Source organism: Barbus barbus (assembly GCF_936440315.1).
Source record: "Barbus barbus genome assembly, chromosome: 38".
In the NCBI taxonomy this organism is placed as follows: Eukaryota; Metazoa; Chordata; class Actinopteri; order Cypriniformes; family Cyprinidae; genus Barbus; species Barbus barbus.
The window spans coordinates 6,490,138-6,510,252 of record NC_136716.1 but is presented as its reverse complement, the minus strand read 5'-3'; the positions used below and the strand labels follow the sequence as shown (position 1 = coordinate 6,510,252).

Below are 20,115 nucleotides of genomic sequence, written 5' to 3'. Positions count from 1 at the left end.
ACATGAATGACAAATTCTTGTAAAGTGACATTAATAATAAGTTCTTTATACAAACAGACAATAGCGGTTTAAGCCCTGTCACACTTTAGTTGAAAGGTTATACTTTAGGTATCAGCTGGTTGAGTGAGTTTCTTGTGAGGGTGGAGTACAGTAAATACCAGAGGAAGGGGTTATGACAGATGGTTTAGGCCTGTTTAGGGCTCTAGTATCTCTCTTAATTATATTCATAGGCTCTAGAAATAAATATAGGGTATTTAGAAGTTTATCACTGTTGAGTAAAATTATTTGACTCAAACGTCATTTTGGAATGTTGATCTGCTATGTTACTACAACATGATATGATATGATAAACAATTATTAGTCATTATTATTTATTATATTATTTATGAATTATATTATAATTGTTATAATATTTTGTGTGTAATTATTATTTTTTCTTCAAATTTGCATGTTCCCAAAACTTGTCCTCTATTTATACATTTGCTTTTATTGAAAATAAAATGTTGTGTTTACACTTTCTGAAGTTTTTTTTTTTTGTTTGTTTTTTTTCAAAAATACTTGCATTTTTTGAGAAATTGCAGAATTCGAGGAATTTAGCATTACATCACTTGCTCACCAATGGATTCTCTGAAGTGAATGGGTGCCGTCAGAATGAGAGTCCAGACAGCTGATAAAAACATCATAATAATTCACAAATCCAGAAAAAAAAAAAAGTTGAGCCAACTTAAAATTTTAAGGCAACCAGCTTCAGCAGATTTTTTGAGTTTTTTTTTTACTTGTTATTTTAAATTTATACAACAAAAAGTTGAGACTCTCCTACAAAAATAAGTTGAGAGAACTCAAAAATCTGCTGAAGCTGGTTGCCTTAAAATTTTAAGTTGCCTCAATTTTATTTTTATTTTTTACAGTGAATTAACATCTTGTGAAGTGAAAATGTATATTCATAAGAAACAAAATCCATCAAAATACAACTGCATAATTCATAACAACATCTCCTCTAGTGAAAAGGCCAATCCCTGTTGTCCTCTAACATAAAAATCCACCAACTTGTTTAGAACTGTTTTGGACAGATTTTTCTTGCAAGTGGTGCATGATTTGGTGTATATTTCTCTCTTGATTTAGACCTTCATATAAGTATTTCATTATTTTTATACTTATATTGGATTATTCAGGAAAATATCAATATGAAAATATTTTAAGAACAAATATTGTTCTATACAAAAACCACAAGAATAATGGGGTCTGGTACAGTGATGTTTGCTACTTACCAAATGTCCCATTGACATTTAACCTGTGTGACTTAATGTGACTTCTGCATAAACATTATCCATAACCAACTATCTAATTAACAGAATAAACAAATGATTTTGAAAATCACACACACACACACACACACAGAACCCAACTGACTTGTTAGGCTACTATTATGCCACGACAATTCCACATTGTGATTCTGTGACTCCTTGAACCTCTCAGCAAAGAGATGACCACAAAATGAAGAAAAATTGAATCTTGAAAGGCTATATAAAGAATTCTAAGTGCTTCCTGCATGCAGTTTCACAGACTAAAATGTAATTTTGAAATGGACGTTAAGGGGAACTTTGTAGTGAAAGACTATAAAAAGGATATTAAACACTTCCTGATTGCAGCTTCCATGGTTTGAAATGTCATTAAGAGCTGGAAGTCAAGCGGAACTTGAAGACGAACAGAGAGAAACATTTCCAGCTGCCAGTAAACAAGTCATAAATGCAATTTTACAAATAAATAAATATATATATTTTTTTTAAATAACATATCCCTGCAGATGGAAGCTTCAGACGCCACAAGAGGAGAGAGAAGCCTACATTTTACTAAATGAGTATTGCAAAACACTGACTGACTGTGTGCCTCGCATACATTCTCATTCATTCCAGTTGGTTCCAGTTCATCAAATAAATAGCAAACATTCATATATAGTTGCACAAATTCAGTAAATTTGTTTGTTGCAGAAGTAGTATGTGATTATTTTGTAAAGTAAACAGGCAGAGAAAAGCACATTCACAAATTTGCCCCCATTAAAGCTTTATTTCAAATGACTCAGGCAAGACAACATTAGAATTATTAGAATATTCCTCCATATTATTACCGAATCAAAGAACATTTTATGAGGCCAGAAATGGAGCAAACACTGCTTGGAAGAGCAGGCAATTCAGAGGGTTAATGCAACCGTTTTATTGTTTGGTCTGTAACCACATTTATTTAATTGCACTTCAGAACCGTTTGACTGCACATGCACTGTGGCAGGAGCCAAGAGAGCCAGATTATTTTGTTCAATAGCAAAGAGAAGTATGAGTAGAAACACACATTCCTCTTTCATAAATGCCCTCCACAGCACTTGGTGGCATGGGTACCGCATGTTTATTTGTCTGTTTTTGTCTACGAAGCAAAAAAAAGTTATATGGAGCTTGGGTGATTTAGTCGACTAAGCATGAGAAATAGTCTCACTTATCCAGGCTTTTGACTATCAGCATAGAGTCTGGTGTGTGTTTTGTTTGTTTTTTGTTAAATGATGGGTGCCTGAATAGTTTGAGTGCAAAAGGAGAAAATGTAAACACACTTCAAGAACTGTAAGTAAATAAGTAAGTAAAGTGTCTAAAAAACATTACATTCAGTTTGCACTTAAGAATATTCTTTTAAAGTATATTTTTTTCTGTAATATGTTATTTTTTTCCCCATAAAGTAAGAAATATAAGGGACACACAGACACATAAACAGAGGAATGCTGGCTTCGATGACGGTTTGCTTATTGACCCATAACTGGGGGAATAAGTCATCAGTTGTGTCAACACTTTTCCTGATACCCAAAATCCTCTGAGACGTTTGTGCTTATGTAAGAACTAAAGGTCAAATAGTGTTAGGAGACCTGAAACATCAGTACGATTCATCAGATTTCATCTTAAATTGAGTGATTTCTTTTCTAAATAAATCCCTATGAGTCGGTGATCTGATATGTATAAACTTACAGCACGATCAAACCACTGCAGTGTGATTCATCCATATTTTAGACAATACATTTTAAACAAATGTTTATTTAAATTTGCAATTTCAGTCAAGCGTTTCTCAGTCACTTTAGAACATTTCTCAGATCAAAATTCTCAAAACTAGTTGTTCAACCTCCACATCATCAACTCACTTGTGCAGATCATGAAAGCAATTTCTCATCATTTTGAACAAATTGCTAATGCTTTGGTACATTCAAAGGATTATGCATTGTCTGCTGTTTTCTACATCTTGTTTTCTACAAGATGTGAATTCAGTAACTATTTTATTAGCAACATTATATTTTGATATGTAGTACAGTAAGTGTGACCTATATACATTTGCCATGGCTGTAGAAACTAATATGCAATATTTATAAATCTGATGTAACTGTACCTTTGTCCAAAATGAAAATGCATGCAATTCATAAAACTAATTTTGTCCTTTTACTTCTTGTTCTTCTTCTTTTCAATATCCCATACACAATAATGTGTAAATTTATACCGTTGAGATTGATATATGCCACACAGAAGAAGTGGAACCTTTTTTGCATTTTTTTTTTCAGGTTTACCCTATTTTATGGGAACAAAATGCCCCCACAAAGATGGCAATATCCAAATTCCTTGTACTTGTGGGGATATTTTTTGGTCCCTATGAAAAAAACAGAATATACAGAATGAAGTTTTCTGATAATCTAAAAATGCAGAAAGTTTTGTGCGAGCGTTAGGTTCAGGGAGAGAACATACAGTTTGTAATGTACAAAAACCATTGTGTCTGTGGAATGTCCCCTTAAAACATGGAAACACCCAGCATTTGTGTGTGTGTGTGTGTGTGTGTGTGTGTGTGCGTGTGTGTGTGTGTGTGTGAAAAAACTTCAGACAAATGTCCAGTTGCAATCTTATTTATTTTATTACGTATTTGTAATAGTAACTGCATTAAACCTACTTTATGAATTCTAGTAAATTCACATTTATATGATACAGTGTACATAACAGTAAATACATGTAACATTCAGTATTGTGTCTTCCTGCAGAACCTGTGTCCAAATAAACCCAACAAAACATCTGCTCACCATCTCATGCTCCTCATACTCATCTCACAAAACTCATCTACCAAGTGCAAGATTCGGTCTCTGGTTATTAGGGGTTTCTGAGCAACTCCATGTCCAATAACTGCACAAGTGTGATTGTCAGAGAGCAATGTGCCACATTAGTATATCCATCTCAGAGATATGTGCTCTGATTTTGTGTGTAACACTACAAAAATAGTCTACAATCAATTTCAAACCAAAATGGCACATTTGTCAATAATCAAAAGGATTTCATACATGAAAAAACAGCCAAATAGAATAAAGGTTGAAGAACAGAGGCAAATCATACGACTTTCTTTTAGTTTGTTGGGTTTATGGTTGCAGGCTTGTTTGATATTGACCTCCAGAACAATTAAAAAAAATAATAATAAAAGCAATTATCACAAACACAGGAAAAGTATGTACTTACTGAACAGAAAAACAGAAAACATCACAGACCTGATATTAATCTCAGGTATTTGCTATACAAAATGTATATTATACTTTGTAAGTGCTACACTCTAATCTTGTAGAAAATAAAATACATAAAAAAAATCACATCCAGAAATGGAGAATGCCTTCATTTTAAGATACAAATTACATTGTGTTTGCATTTTCCTGAAAAATGTATGGCCATAAAGTTTAAAAGTGTCTTTCTTCAGTATTTAGGCTGACTGTAATATTTAAATATATTAATAATGTACGCTGCTGCATCGCTTTTCGAACTGAATGATCACAAGTATCTATGAATACTGACAATCACGCAGCTAGAGAATTTTAATGTTGTTTTATATCGTATGCATAATTACATCAAACATGTCTCCCTTGTCTCCTTGTAAATAATAATAATAATAATAATAATAAAAGATTTGAGTCCAAATGTATGTGCTGAAGTTCAGAAGATCAGCTAATGCTTCCTGCAGCCTCCATTATAACACTCCATTGTAAGGCCACTGATATATAGAAACTTATATAGAAATAATATGGAATAGTGATAGATGGACATATCTCCACACAAACCCTGAGACATTACAAAGCCCTGGAGATTTCTTTTGAGTTGATTTCTAAAGACCACTGTAGCCTTCACCAATGTCAGTTTTTGAACCAAATATATCAGCTGCACAAATTAACAGATTTAAATAGTTTGAGATGTTCTTCTAGTTTCTAAGTCCTTCAGTGTTCCCACACGTTTTGACCAATGAATGCCCAGTCACCCCTAAAATTCCCTGAAATATCCAGGTTTTCCATGACCGTGGGAACCCTCTATTGTGCCTTCAAAAGAGTCGCATTTAATCACCCTAAACGCTCATATCAGTCACCGGTTAATTTTATGGGGAAGCTTGTTTCTTTGGTGTGTGTTTATGAGCAGATATGTGTCACAGACTGCATGGCCAAGCGCTTTTGTCATGGTGATGACCTGAGCCAGGTAGTGACCAGTGTCACGTTACCGCTGTAATAAAGACAAATGTAAAAAAAAAGAAAAAAAAGAAACTGCTATCATCTTTCAGCCGGACCACCAGGATGACAAGACCTCCTGCCTATTAATTCCATCTAGAATGTTCACCTGCCCAGATGCAGACAGAACAAACAGTGATAAAGATAACATAGAATGAACACATTAGTGGTGATTCTTCCATTGCTAATAATACTATTACTTTAGGATTAGGGGTCTGAACAAATTTGGGTGAAAATATACAGACATTTTTCTCGAAATTTGGACAAGCCACAAGACTATAATGTCAGGTAGATTTTGGGTTTGGCTCTTTTAACTTGGGTCAATAAACAACCACCCATTGGCAAATAAACTGCAAAGCTACATTTTATTTACAGAAGGAGATAAGTTGTAAAAAGGCCAAAATATATATATATAATTTTGACCCACATAAAGTAACATTTTGGCTTATGTCTGCACAATTTTTTGGTCCAATCCAATGCTCTCTATGATGAGAATGTCCCTCTCCCTAATACCACCTGGCACTGTCTAGTAAATCTGTCTGTAAATCAGGGCTCATTGTTAAGTTTTCAATTAAATAAACAAAAATCTGACAATAATGGCATCATAAGTCCACCGTCTTTATCTCACGTGACAGAAAAACTCAATTTCCACAATTTTTACAGTTTCCATATTAAGCGTTGCGACTTCTCTTGTTAATTTTTCTACAACTGGCTCTTCTCATACTGTATCTGGTTGTATTTAAAGCACAGGAGCACAACATCGACTGTGTACATGAGAGGTAAGGGGTCAAACTCTGACAGGATATAATCAGTGGATATGGTTCGTGGTTATGGTACACTCAGTGCATAGACAATGATTGAACTGGCCACATTTGACATATCATTAGCATATGCATTATGGTATGCATTACGGATGTTACATAGAGGTTCTCGTACAGAGACAGACAAATGGATTAAAGAATGCTAAAAAACATATTTTTTAAACTTATACTTAAGCATAATAATCGGTATGCTAAAGATGGATGTGGTGTGTAGTTTGTATTTGTGATGTTGAAATGTGTTAAACATTAAATGAATGATTTTGATTTGATGAGTCATTTATGATGAATTTCTTCAGGAAAGATAAAAATATCCATGTTTGCGTCCGTATGGCTTTCCTCAAATTAAAGGAACATGCAAACAATATTTACTAAATTGTGCATTCTTTGCACACAGTTTGGCCATAATCAAGGGTAAAGGGAAACGACACTTGAGTTTATAGCCTAAAGTTAAGGATATAGTGATACATCAACTTCACAGGTGATACATCAACATCGAAGTATGCTGAAGGCAAATGTAAGGTGTGTATTTGAGCGCTTGGGAGCATGTGTGTGTTTGCTAGCTCATGTTTTCTCATACGGTAGATGTAGCAGTTGGTTTTACTGTGATGCTCTGCGCGATATCCTCCCTATTGATCTTCTTCAGTGCTGTGCAAAGCGTATCAATATTAGCCGAATCCTGGCTCGCCCAATGAGACAGAAGGGCCTGGATGGGCCTTTCTTCCTGTTTGAAATTAGCAATGTGTTCTTCTTTGTATCCAAGTAGACCTGCCAGAGTGCACCAATCGGTTTCCTCATTGAGTCCTGACTCCTCCCCTTCACAGGTACGATTTAGCAGTTTCTCAACCTCCTCCCGTGTGTGCAAGGGCAAGGACAGGGCCGAACCTCCATCTATCTTGACCACTAAAACAAAAAAACTACATTTAGCCATTTGGATTAATACATCTAAAGTAAGACTACAAAATGTCCCAAACCATATTTATACCCATTCCCTGCTTGTTTGTAGTAGTGGTAGTAGTGACATAATGGTAGGAATTATGTAGACATAACCACCACGTAAAGCACACAAATGCATGGAGCCCTGGAGCCTTGGGGCCCATTGCTAAATATATATAAAATTATGTTATGAAACTTTAGAATGTGCAGCCTAATAAGTTTAAACCAAAATTTGACTTTAACAACTGTACAGCTTGGATTTTAGCTTAAAAGTTCTCTTTTGTTTATATATGTATATTGTTTTTATATAATTTACATATAATCATCCAACTGTTGCATTAAACTGTTGCAGTAAATGAGCTTGCTTGCTCAATATTTAAATAGTCTGGTTCAGTATTTGCTATAAGCTGGTCCCGCAGAGTTCCTCTGAAACCCTCTACTACCCCCAGCTCCACCTGTCTAGGGGCCAGGTTTATTAAATAAGGAAAATTAGCGTGAGACTGTAAATCTCATAAAAGTGCAGATAGGAGTGGGACGATTTGCAGGTGATCTATTGACAATGAGCAAGTTAGAGAATACAGAAAAACCATGCTCTTTTCCATAATTATTAAAGCAAACTACCAAGAGCAGAGCAATATAGCAACTTTCGCAACCATGTGAAGTGCAACGTGTGTGTGTGTGTGTGTGTGTGATTTAAGGGTTTGTACCTGTATGTGGAGGCCCCTGGCCCTCTTGTAAGCTCTGACTGTCCACTGAGATGCCGCTGTCACTGTGGAGTTTCTCTCCCTCTGGAGAAGGGGTCTGACTGGGGTTTGCACTGCACGCTCTGTTATTAGCTCGTTGCTTGTTCTGCTTACAACTGTTCCACCTGAAAGATATCACAGGAAGCATCAGAATATTTTATTAGAAAATCAGCATTTATTTTTAACCTAAAATTGTGAAATTTCTGCACCACTCTTCCTCCTCCCACCATTGTTCAAACAAGTTTGTCCCACCCAAACACACCCTATTGGTTTAGCCAGAAATGGAGATGTTGGACCACTCAAACAAGCAATTATTTGAAAGCACCAGGACATTCACACCCTAAATGAACAAAAGCTAGTCAAAGTTACACCCTCCAGCTGTGATTTTAATATTTTATGAGCCCTTTGGCCCACAACCTCCATCTGTGTCCATCCTTATTTGAATTATTTTCTACATTGTTATCAGTCAGTAAAAACATTCAGCTGTTATTTTGCATATTTGCATACGCATTAATACATTCAAAGCCTTAAGCAAATCTGGCAATATAATAATCAAGATTTGAATGTATTACATTAAATCAGAAATGAAAGTTATGTTTTTAATCTGATCTGAGATCAGTGTCTCTGTTTTACTCCACATAATAAACAATGTGCTTGTGATGGATCAGATGGAAGAACAGCCTGGAAGCGTTTTTGCTTCTTTAGTTTATAAATATAGCTGAACTAAAGCCTACATAGCTGTACAACGCTTTGTGAGTGGAGATGAAAACAGCTCAGGGAGAGAATGAATCTGGTCCTCCTCACCGTTTAAAGATGATGAAGGCCACCAGGCCCAACAGCACTGCAGCCAGTATAGAGGTGTAGATAGGAATGAGGTTGTCACTCAGCCCATGGAGTCTCTTCAGCCCAGGGTCAGCCGTAGTCACGCTCTCCGTAGGACTGTCAGGAGGAGACTTGACTGTATACAAGACATCTGATGGAGCACGAGAAGAAGAATAAGAGGGAGAAGAAAAAGGAGGAGGAGAAGGTGTAGAATATGGAAGAGGATAAGGAAAGGTTGAGCTGTTAGGAGGATCTACATCTGTTGAAGGAAAGGGACAACGAGAAAAAAAAAGACAAAATCTGTTAGTTGCTAAAAAGAAGGAATTGGCATGAGAGATTTCTATAGCAAGTTAAAAATGCATAAATCATGCAGTTATTGCAGTATATGAAAGAAGGTACAGCCATTCATGAAACACAAGAAGAACACGTTGCTTATTTCGTTTTACAATTTAAATAAAACTAGTTATAGAAATGATTTATACAGATATTCTTATTGCAACTGCTGCAATAATATTTTTTGTGCAAATCATTCATAAAACCACTTTTATGTAAATTGTGGTATTGAGTTGATAGTGGAAGTTCCAAAAAATAAAAAAATAACAGTTTGTGCACAAATTCTTTCTGCTTGAATAAGGTCAGTTGTGTTTAAGTTCTTTATTTACTCATCCTCATATTGTTCCAAACGTGTACACAAAAGAAGACACTGTGAAAAATATTTGGACCCCATTGACTTATGGACGTACACAGTTGAAACATTCTTCAAAACTCCACAGAACAACACAGAAAAAAAAAATGACATGAAGGGGAATAAATGATGACAGATTTTTCTGGCCAAATATTACTTTAAGATCAAGTTAGTTACAACATTAGCAGACCTTGACATGGAATCTGTATCTACAAAAAAGCTAATTTCCACAGAATTGAAAAAAGTTCCACAAAGTTCTCACATTGCCTATGTGTTTGATTACTGAATAATTAGATTTTCTGTTATCTACTAAAAGAGTGTGGAAAACGTTACCAGATTCCATCTAGGTCTAGACATCAGTTTCTAATACAATCCCAAAATAAATGACACAAAAACAGCCCAGTGAACATTGTAAAATTGAGTAAAAGCACATTAGTACTGAGACTGCTTTGTCTTGGCCCTTTGAACTCTTTTCGCTGGCAAGCTAAAAAAAATGATTCTTTTGATTTGATTATCTTTGATTCAATTGGGGGCCGTAATAAACAGGCTTTGTCCTGAGTCAAACCTAATGGACACTGTAGAGACTGTGGAGACTGTGATTAGATTGGAGAGGTAGAAGCTCGGCCCAAGTAGTACAGGCATCGCCCCGGACTACTGAGTGTGTGTGTGTGTGTGTGTGTGTGTTTGTGTGTGTGTGTGAATGGGTGGTGTAAGTTATACCATAGACAGATGGACAGACACATTGAAGATCATGAGATATTCTGGCTGTAGGGGGATGAGGGATCATTGGGGGTTTGGTTTTGGGGAAGGGTTATGCTTCAGGGAATGAGTATGGATTTATTGATCCAAGTACTGCAGCATGAAACATTTTGGAGGGAATTTTGGGCATGTGAGCTAGTTTTGTGGCACGCTTAATAATTTACCTCATTCATGAAACAAAAGCAGAGTAAATTTCAGTATCAATGTGACAATATATGTACTATTTTTTAGAATCGATATACAAAAAAATTGTCCTTAATGAATGTGAAAAAATATGGGTGTTGTTGCAAAAGTCCTATCACAATGTTGTTGATGGTTGCCAGGTGTTGCTAAGATGATATTTAACTTAATGTTAATATTTAAAATGTTTTAATGTCTTGAGACAGGATGCAGTTGCCAGGGTGCAGGGTGGTTGTTCAGGCATTGGTGTTTATTGGTCGTTCTAGGTGGTTGCTGTGTACCTCTAACCAGAGGTATTTTTTCCATTCTTTTTTTTTTAACATAGGAATCTTTAAAAGGTGTTTGTTAAAGAATTATAATACAAGAACCAAACCAACCAGCTATTGTTACGGTTGGTGGTTGTAGTAAAGGGGCGCCCACAACGACGAATAACAAAAGGTATATTTATTCAGCATCAACACACATTAAACCATTACTAACTTAAGAACCGACAAGGATAGGGACAAAACTGAATGCTTATAAAGAAACAGGAAACAAAGGAGCAAACTAGATAATTAATCAAACACAGGTGAGAAGACTAAATGATGATTACTAATTAACTAAATAAGAACAGGAACTACCAAATAAGGTCAAAACAGAACTGAAAGGAAAACCAACATGTGACAGATATCGCCCCCCTCCCGGTAGGTGCGTCCCGCACCGTAACAGTAACATCGGGGAGGGGGGGTGCGGGCGTCCTGGAGACTGGCATAGGATCAGGACAAGGAGGAGAACAGGGAAGCCTCCAGGGCGGATCAGGGGCCTTGGGAGGCCATGGCAGGACTGGAGATTCGGGAGGCCATAGCGGGACTGGAGATTCGGGAGACCATGGCGGATCAGGGTCCTCGGGCGACCATGGTGGATCTGGATCCTCGGGCGGCCATGGCGGGTCGGGGCCCTCGGACGGCCATGGTGGATCTGGATCCTCGGGCGGCCATGGCGGGTCAGGGTCCTCGGGCGGCCATGGCGGATCTGGATCCTCGGGCGGCCATGGCGGATCTGGATCCTCGGGAGGCCATGGCGGATCGGGGTCCTCGGGCGGCCTCGGTGGATCGGGATCCTCGGACGGCCTCGGCGGATCGGGGTGCTCCGTGGCCTTGGCCCTTGGCCTGGCCACACAGACTGAGACTATATGGCCCCCCCCCAAAATTTCTTTGGGAAAGTTCCCCTCTGGGGGCCACATTGGAGGAGAGGGTTCTTGAGGGCGCTCTGGAGGAGCGGGCTCTTGGGGGCGCTCTGGAGGAGCGGGCTCTTGGGGGCGCTCTGGAGGAGCGGGCTCTTGGGGGCGCTCTGGAGGAGCGGGCTCTTGGGGGCGCTCTTGCAGCGCGGACACTTGAGGGCGCTCTTGCAGCGCGGACACTTGAGGGCGCTCTTGCAGCGCGGACACTTGAGGGCGCTCTTGCAGCGCGGACACTTGAGGGCGCACGGGAGGCGCGAAGCTGGATAGAACCAGCGGAGACGAAGGAGAGCTGGACGGGACCAGCGGAGACGCAGGAGGGCGCTCTTGCAGCGCGGACACTTGAGGGCGCATGGGAGGCGCGAAGCTGGATAGAACCAGCGGAGACGAAGGAGAGCGGGACGGGACCAGCGAAGACGCAGGAGGGCGCTCTTGCAGCGCGGACACTTGAGGGCGCACGGGAGGCGCGGGGCTGGACGGGACCAGCGGGAACTCAGGTGGGCTGGACGGGACCAGCGGGAACTCAGGTGGGCTGGACGGGACCAGCGGGAACTCAGGTGGGCTGGACGGGACCAGCGGGAACTCAGGTGGGCACTTGCGAGGTGCCGGAATTGGTGGGCTCAGACGAGGAGCAGGCACAGGAAGGCACTGGCGAGGAGCTGGCACTGGAGGGCGCTTGCAAGGAGCAGGTACTGGATGGCACTGGCGAGGAGCAGGCACTGGATGGCGCTGGTGAGGAGCAGGTACTGGATGGTACTGACGAGGAGCAGGCACTGGAGGGAATGACATGCCCTCAAACTCAATTAAAATCCCCACCGGCACCTGTTTTTCCCCCCTCGGTGGTTCGGGGGAACCGTTATTGGCGGCGGAATCCCTTTTCTCCGCGGACGGCGCAACGTTCATCGCCCCTCGCGGAGCGAATTTCATTGGGGCGGTGGGTAAGGGTGTGCGGCGAATGGCGACCCGTTCTCCCCAAAACGGGTGGCCAGGGTAAGCCGCTACAGGCAGCCCGACATCCCTCGCAGCACGGGCAGGGTCGAGCCGCGAACGGCGGCGTGAACCCCCGCAAACGACGGGCACAAGCTCCAGCATCCTGAGCAGATCTCGTCTTCGGTAAGCGGTCGGTTCTTCTGTTAGGGTTGGTGGTTGTAGTAAAGGGGCGCCCACAACGACGAATAACAAAAGGTATATTTATTCAGCATCAACACACATTAAACCATTACTAACTTAAGAACCGACAAGGATAGGGACAAAACTGAATGCTTATAAAGAAACAGGAAACAAAGGAGCAAACTAGATAATTAATCAAACACAGGTGAGAAGACTAAATGATGATTACTAATTAACTAAATAAGAACAGGAACTACCAAATAAGGTCAAAACAGAACTGAAAGGAAAACCAACATGTGACAGCTATGAGGTGCATCACAATATTACAAACTTTGATTTGAAGCGATACATACATACATACATTACATTGCATTATATTATAATTGAAAAATAATAACAATTATAAAAATAGAAATTCAGACAAAAAGACAAAGGTACAAGACTTAATGGTTTTGTTAAAATCCCATGAAGATTTGTGAATGGCATATTTAGTTTTAAAACAATGGAGAAGTATAAAACTATTGATAAAGTTGTTGGTTATACTGTATACACTTGTAAAAAGGAAGTAAAACCTTTTGAAGTTGTAAAAAATATATAAATTTTTACAAGAAAATATTATTTTAGCTTTTCAATTTAAACAAAACATTCAATTCAATGTGTTACTTGCTGTTTCTGTGTGAAATTTACAATTTACTAACTATAGGGAAAAGTGTTTCTTCATATCTTTTATCAGTGTAGAAACAATATATTTTACATTGCAAAATATGCATATACAGTGTATATATATATATATATATATATATATATGTATATATATATATATACACTCCCCTCCAAAAGTATTGGAACAGTGAGGCCAATTCCTTTATTTTTGCTGTAAACTAAAAACATTTGTGTTTGACATCAAAAGATGAAAATGAGATGAGAGATTAACATTTCAGCTTTTATTTACAGGTGTTTTCATCTGGATCTGATACACAACTTAGAAGATATCACCTTTTGTTTGAACCCACCCATTTTTCATGTTACCAAAAGTATTGGAACATGTGACTGACAGGTGTGTTTTGTTGCCCTGGTGTGTCTTATTAATTGATTATTCAAACAATAAATAGCACTGAATGTCTGCGCTCAGTTTCAGATCCGTGCGGACTACATTTATAGTTAGTTAGACGTGTAACCAACATGAAAACCAGAGAGGTGTCTATGGGTGAAAAACGAGCAATTGTGAAGCTGAGAGAATGAAAGATGAAAAATCAATCAAACCATTGCACAAAGATGCAAACCACTCATTAGCAAGACGAATAGGACACGAGCCTCAAATATTCTGGGACAAGGTTTTATGGACTGATTTTATGGACCAAAGTGATGGAAAGGCTAGAGTTTGGAGATAAAAGGATCTGCTCATGATCCCAAACATACAAGCTCATCTGAAACACAGTGTACACAGGTGTACATTATAGTACACATTACACAAGTAATGTAATGGCTTGGGCTTTCATCGCTTCTTCTGGGACAGGCTCATTAATCTTCATTAATGATGTAACACATGATGGCAGCAGCAAAATTAACTCAGAAGTCTACAGAAATATTTTGTCTGACAATTTACAGAAAGATGCAACCAAACTGATTGGGAGATCCTTCATCATGCAGCAAGATAATGACCCAAAACATAGCGCCAAAACAACAAAGGAGTTCATCAGGGGCAAGAAGTGGAAGAATTTAGACTGGCCAAGTCAATCTCCACTTAAACCCTGTAGAGTATGCATTTTACCTGCTAAAGAAGAGACTGAAGGGAGTAACCCCCCAAAACTGAAAGAGGCTGCGGTGAAAGCCTGGAAAAGCATCACAAAAGAAGAATGCAAAAGTTTGGTGATGTCAGTGGGTCACAGGCTTGATGCGGTTAGTGAAAGAAAAGGATTTGCAACTAAATATGAAGTATTTTTCGCTTTAATCTATGTTAATTCTATCTGTTCCAATACTTTTGCTCACATGAAAAATGTGTGGGTTCAAACAAAAGGTGCTATCTTCTAAGTTGTGTATCAGATCCAGATGAAAATGCAGATGAAGATGTCAAACACAAATGTTTTCAGTCTACATCAGAAATAAAGGAATTGGCCTTACTGTTCCAATACTTTTGGAGGGGAGTGTATATATAAGACAATTTAACTCCAGTAAGAACTGTACTTTTGCTAGGGTTAAGTGTTCAGTGATATCTTCTAAAAAATGTTTTTTGTATTTTAGCACAATTTCTATACTGTTGATATGGCAACTAGTAAAATAAAAAATAAAAAAGGTATTGTCATGCTAGCATGTGAGTACCTTCAAATGAAAGAGAACCATCAGCTGAAGCTGTAATATTAGTAAGTTGATTAATCAGATCTGGCAAATTCTCTAGCGCGTATTTGCATTTGCACTCTGGAGAGCATCATAGGTTTCTTTTTACAATGTGTTTTTGCATCGTTGAGCAATCACAGACATATCTGTTGATTTGTGTTGATCTCGTGATCAATCAAGTACATTTAAGTGAGAATCCACTCAATATGGCTCAAAATGCAGGAGTTTGTTCAATGTGGAGTCCTTTCATTATAACAAAGTGTATACACACTTTGTGCATACACATATGCATTGTGCACTGATATTAATAAATTAAAAGTTTTATTTTTCATGCTGGTAAGAGGACCAATGGCCAATGGACCAATGGACACTGTTAATTAATCTGTATATACATTTTTGAAATTGCAATGAATGCCATATTCTTTGTATGTATAATGAATGACTTCACCCTAGGCTAGAAGAGTGTGTATATAGACAATTTTCAATAATACTTTTGTCTTTCTGTGGACTGAAAAAGGTCTATGCTTCATATAGAGAGATATAATAATATAGATTGCTCTTTCCGTTTGCGCTGTAATTCATTTTCAGTGCTTCAAGGGAGTGCTACAGTGTTTTTTGGTGCAATTTGCTTGTTTGAATTTTATATGATTGGTTGAGATTTCTCTGCAGAATCATGGTTAATGTAGTTTCTCACCAGGATCTGCACTGTTACACATGGTGATTTTTGTTTGATTTTTAAATATGATTAAATAATGCAGACTGATGGTTTTAGCAAAAGCGAACATCATTAGTTAGCAGCTCACAGTACTCATGCCTTTAACGGTTGATGAGTTACTGTTAAAAATCTATTTTTTACAGTCTCTAAAATATATTGGTTTCTAGTTTCAGGTCCCTTTTTCAGTTTAAGAATATGGGATTTTTGTGAGCTTGTTCAAATCACTGACCTTAACAGACATCACTAGTAATTATCTTAAAAACTATATTTAAGTGTCTTATTAGATTTGAATTATGTTTGCAGGTATACTGCTCTGAAATTCAAATTTTCAATTCACATCCGTTCCCTTTTCCTTGTGCAGTCTCTGAATAATATGCTAGTCCATAAACACACACACACACACACACACAGTGAATCATTGGGCAAGGGACACCAGACACCATCATGGACAGAGATGTTCTTTGTCAAGAAACAATCCCCCCACCCAAACCCCCATGTCTCTGTAACTCCTTTGCCTCTCCGTATTGCTTTCTTTCTTTTCCATTATCGCTTCATCACATCTCTCTCATGCATGGTTGACCTTTAGCCGGGTAGTTATCCTCAGCTTCATAAAGACAGAACTCACTCATCTACACAGTTCTGTCTTTTCCTTTCTAATGCTCTCCTTCCTGCTCCTTTTTCCTTCTCAGTATTTATTGTTCCTTTAATGTTTCTATGTATCATATTGTTCTTTTGCATATTGTTCTTGCACACAGATACAGATGATCAGTGGTGTGAAAGTTGAAGGGAAGTACAATATGAAGTGTCACATGACATGAGAGAGGGCAGTGTCACTGTGATTGGCTGATTACCCATCAATGTAACAGGCTATCATCTCAACAAGACCCTGCTTTCATGATCGCAAATGGTCCATAAATCGACCTGGGGTGCATTTGCCATTCAAAGACTGCTTACCATAATAGTGTAATGTATTGTTGGAGAAATTAACAAGACATGACTCTTTCCCGAAAATGTAGAAACACGGTTACATCTCTGTTGTTTGAGCCACGGTGGTTCAACAAAATAGGACTGTTGTTAATTACATCAAATGCAGGAAGTAATTCTGCTATTTACTAATTTGTATTATGTCTTCATGGGTTTAATGCTAATTCTGAGCTGTTCAGCATTCTGGGATATTCCCGCTGCTTTCATCTTCTTGGATATGTGGTTAAAAATGTTCTGTTTCTTTCCTTGCATTCCCTCCTACGCATGTAACAGGAGTTTCATTTCACTTTACAACACATAATACCCCAATTATCTGCCATATTTCATAACTTGAGAGAGAATAATGGTCCTAACATTAGTAACTGTCAAAAAATTATTGGTAAGCTTGCACCTCACACTATATATTTGTAAAAGACCAGTTAATATATGGCAGTTCTCTCTCTATTATAAACTAAAATTATAACATATACATACAACTACATTGATGAATGCTATAACGTCCACACCAACAAGTGATAACATTATGTTCATTGTAAGTGTTCTGCTGCAGTTATATTCTCACAGTAAGCTTTAAAGTAAGGTTTTTACTGTATTTTTATTAATTTACTGTAAAAAGAACTGTAGCAACATTAATGGATTTTACAGATTTAACTTAAATTTAGAGTAAAACTCCATAATTGACCGTTTGCAAAGAGCTTGATTGACAGGTGATCTGACCAATCATAACTCTGAACCCGCCATCTTTTCTGACAGCTATGGCCAGAAACTAACAATAAATTAAATGTTCTATTAGATTGTGTTTTATTAATGTCTACACCTACCCCATTCCTAAACAATAATGCAATTATTATTGTAAAGTGTAACAAAAATTGTGCTTTATTGATGTGCACATAACCAGTAGCCGCAGCTGTATTCCTTCTAGCCTTAACCACAAATCAGACAGGAGAGTAGATTAACTTGAAATAAAATATTTCTGATGTTCATGTTGATTTCGTTCTATAAGTACATAGGAAAAGACAATCGGTTCACGTGATGCTTTAACTAAGGCAATACAGTGATCTGTCATTAAAGAGCCACAAAACTGCATTTATTTTTTGAATGTCTTTAAAAATGACAAAATTTTGAAGGAAAATTGAAGGAGGGCGGGTCTTTGCAAAGGGTCAATTGTAGCACACAACACTAAAATAATGCCATGAACATTATTAGGGGTGCTGTAAGGGGGTGGGAGGGGGGTGTTAGGATGATTCCAAGGGCCCGGCGTTAGAGGGGGCCCCAAAAGGGGGGAATGCGATTTCTGACTATAATGTCAGGTTTATAGGTATTGTTTAAATTTTCGTTCTTTGTGTGAGTGGGCCTTTACTGTGTTTGGTCATTTCCAACATAGACATAGACGTATTTGGAAAAACGGCAATAATAATGTTGTTTATTTACATTGAAGCTGCATTCATAGTGTTACAAATCATCATACTGTACAGCATAGCACAGTATGAGCAACAAAAGCAGACAGGCCTGGACAACCACAGTCTCCTTTCTAACACATTTTATGGCATAATGGACTGTATGCGTGCATTACTGTAATCATGCATGCATGTGAAAGCAAAAAAAAAAAACCCCACACAAAGACAGGTTATTATTTTTCAAATAAACTGTTTGATTCTTCAGTGCGAAGGTGACTAGCTGCCTCATAATAGTCCAAAATGAGAGATGGTTGGGGGAAAGTATTTCCTGTAAGCAAGATCTGACTATGTCATTATGTTTATTGGGAATATACACAATGACATGCCTTGTCATGCTGGTGAAGAGAGCAGAATATGTAGCGTGTTATTCACGTGCATGCATGTTCTCTGTGGCAAAATGTGATACCGCTCACAAAAGGTCAGTGTGAGTAACCTGAGATCACAGAGGAGAAACTCCATCTCTTTTATCGACCACAAACGCTTCTGTACATATGCTTTCTCCCTCTCGCCACTAAATCTGTCTCCTGATACACATCTGTCTTATCTTTTGCATTTCTGTTTTCAGTTGTCTTTTGTTTTCTTTCTTACTTTCAGATCTTTTGCTACGGCTCTTTCCTTTCTGTTTCAAATCCTTTTTTCTTTATCAAGTCTTGTTACAATAGTGAGCCAGCAAATGTGTACGATCTGTATTGTGTCAACAGTCAAATTGAGCCCCTCTAATCATCAAGTTAACCTAGTCTAGGGTAAGTCAGAACTCACTGGCAGGCAGGGAAATCTGATCTTCAATCAGTACTTCCTACTACCTGATTTAATTAAGTGCTAATGCATAAATGCTGTTCAGTGCTGCTCGTGATCTTTAGGGATTCCTGTCAGTTATAGGACAAGAATATTTTCTTTTTTAAGACAGATTACATTGTAAAACTTGACTTTTCTTTGTAAATAAAACATTATTGGAGTACCTGGCTTTTCCAAGAAAAAAAAAACTATATTTTTTTTTTTCAAAATATCACATTTAATTCAATGTGTTGCTTAACATTTCTTTGTAATTGTTTGAGAAATTTACTTCCAATTTCTGAATGAAAATGATTTCTATACCACATTTTAAGTGTAGTTAGTGGTATTTAGGCTTCAATATGCAATACATACAAATAAATATATTATTTATTCTTTCTTGGGATTTTTTTTTTAAATCGTTTTATTTGTTATTAGGATCCCGGCCTTTCGGTACTGCAAAATCTTGTGCCTTGTTAAATTAAGATGACATAGTTACACACGTTACTATAGTAACAGTAAAATATGCATATTTAAAAGTAACTAGCCATAAATGAAACACTAACTCTAATCTTAATTCTATATTAAAGGTGTGGTGTGTAATTTTTCAAAAACGCTTTAGAAAACTGAGTCGGGGCTGAGTACCAAAACGAACTTGTAGCCAATCAGCAGTAAGGGGCGTGTCTACTCATCATGTGGAGGAGAGAGCGTTCAGTGAACAGCTGAGCCGAGCGACAGAAAGATAAAGATGGCGAATAAAAAAACAATATTTTTTTCCCGATAGTTGAGTAACACCGTGCCTACACCGGACGCACCGTGCCGCAACAGCTAAAGTCTGCCTACACTAGACATGACAAAGCGACCGTTGAAAATCATTTGAAATTTGTGTCATAAATAGAACGCGGCAGCAGTTTTCTGTCGGAGATTTGTCGCTCCAAGCAGCATCCAGTGCAGACAGCATCACTGATTATAATAACTTCTATAGTATTTTGACGCGCTGCTTGCGTCCGGTGTAGACACGGTGTAATATTGGTTTTGCTTTG

General features: G+C 38.1%; 1 protein-coding gene across 2 annotated transcripts in view; it reads right to left on the bottom strand.

The window, feature by feature from the left end:
* Positions 1–3,904: 3,904 nt before the first annotated feature.
* Positions 3,905–20,115, bottom strand: part of LOC306857353 (tumor necrosis factor receptor superfamily member 16-like) — a 45,322-nt gene continuing 29,111 nt past the window's right edge. Inside the window, exons 4-6 of one of the 2 annotated variants that reach the window (XM_079397261.1) lie at positions 8,844–9,120; positions 8,004–8,164; positions 3,905–7,263 (exon numbers count right to left, since the gene is read on the bottom strand). In XM_079397261.1, the coding sequence (XP_079253387.1) occupies positions 6,935–7,263; positions 8,004–8,164; positions 8,844–9,120 (767 nt within the window). In that variant the 3' untranslated portion in view covers positions 3,905–6,934. The remainder of the gene's footprint in view (positions 7,264–8,003; positions 8,165–8,843; positions 9,121–20,115) is intronic. The other variant, XM_079397262.1, reaches the window with a different exon arrangement.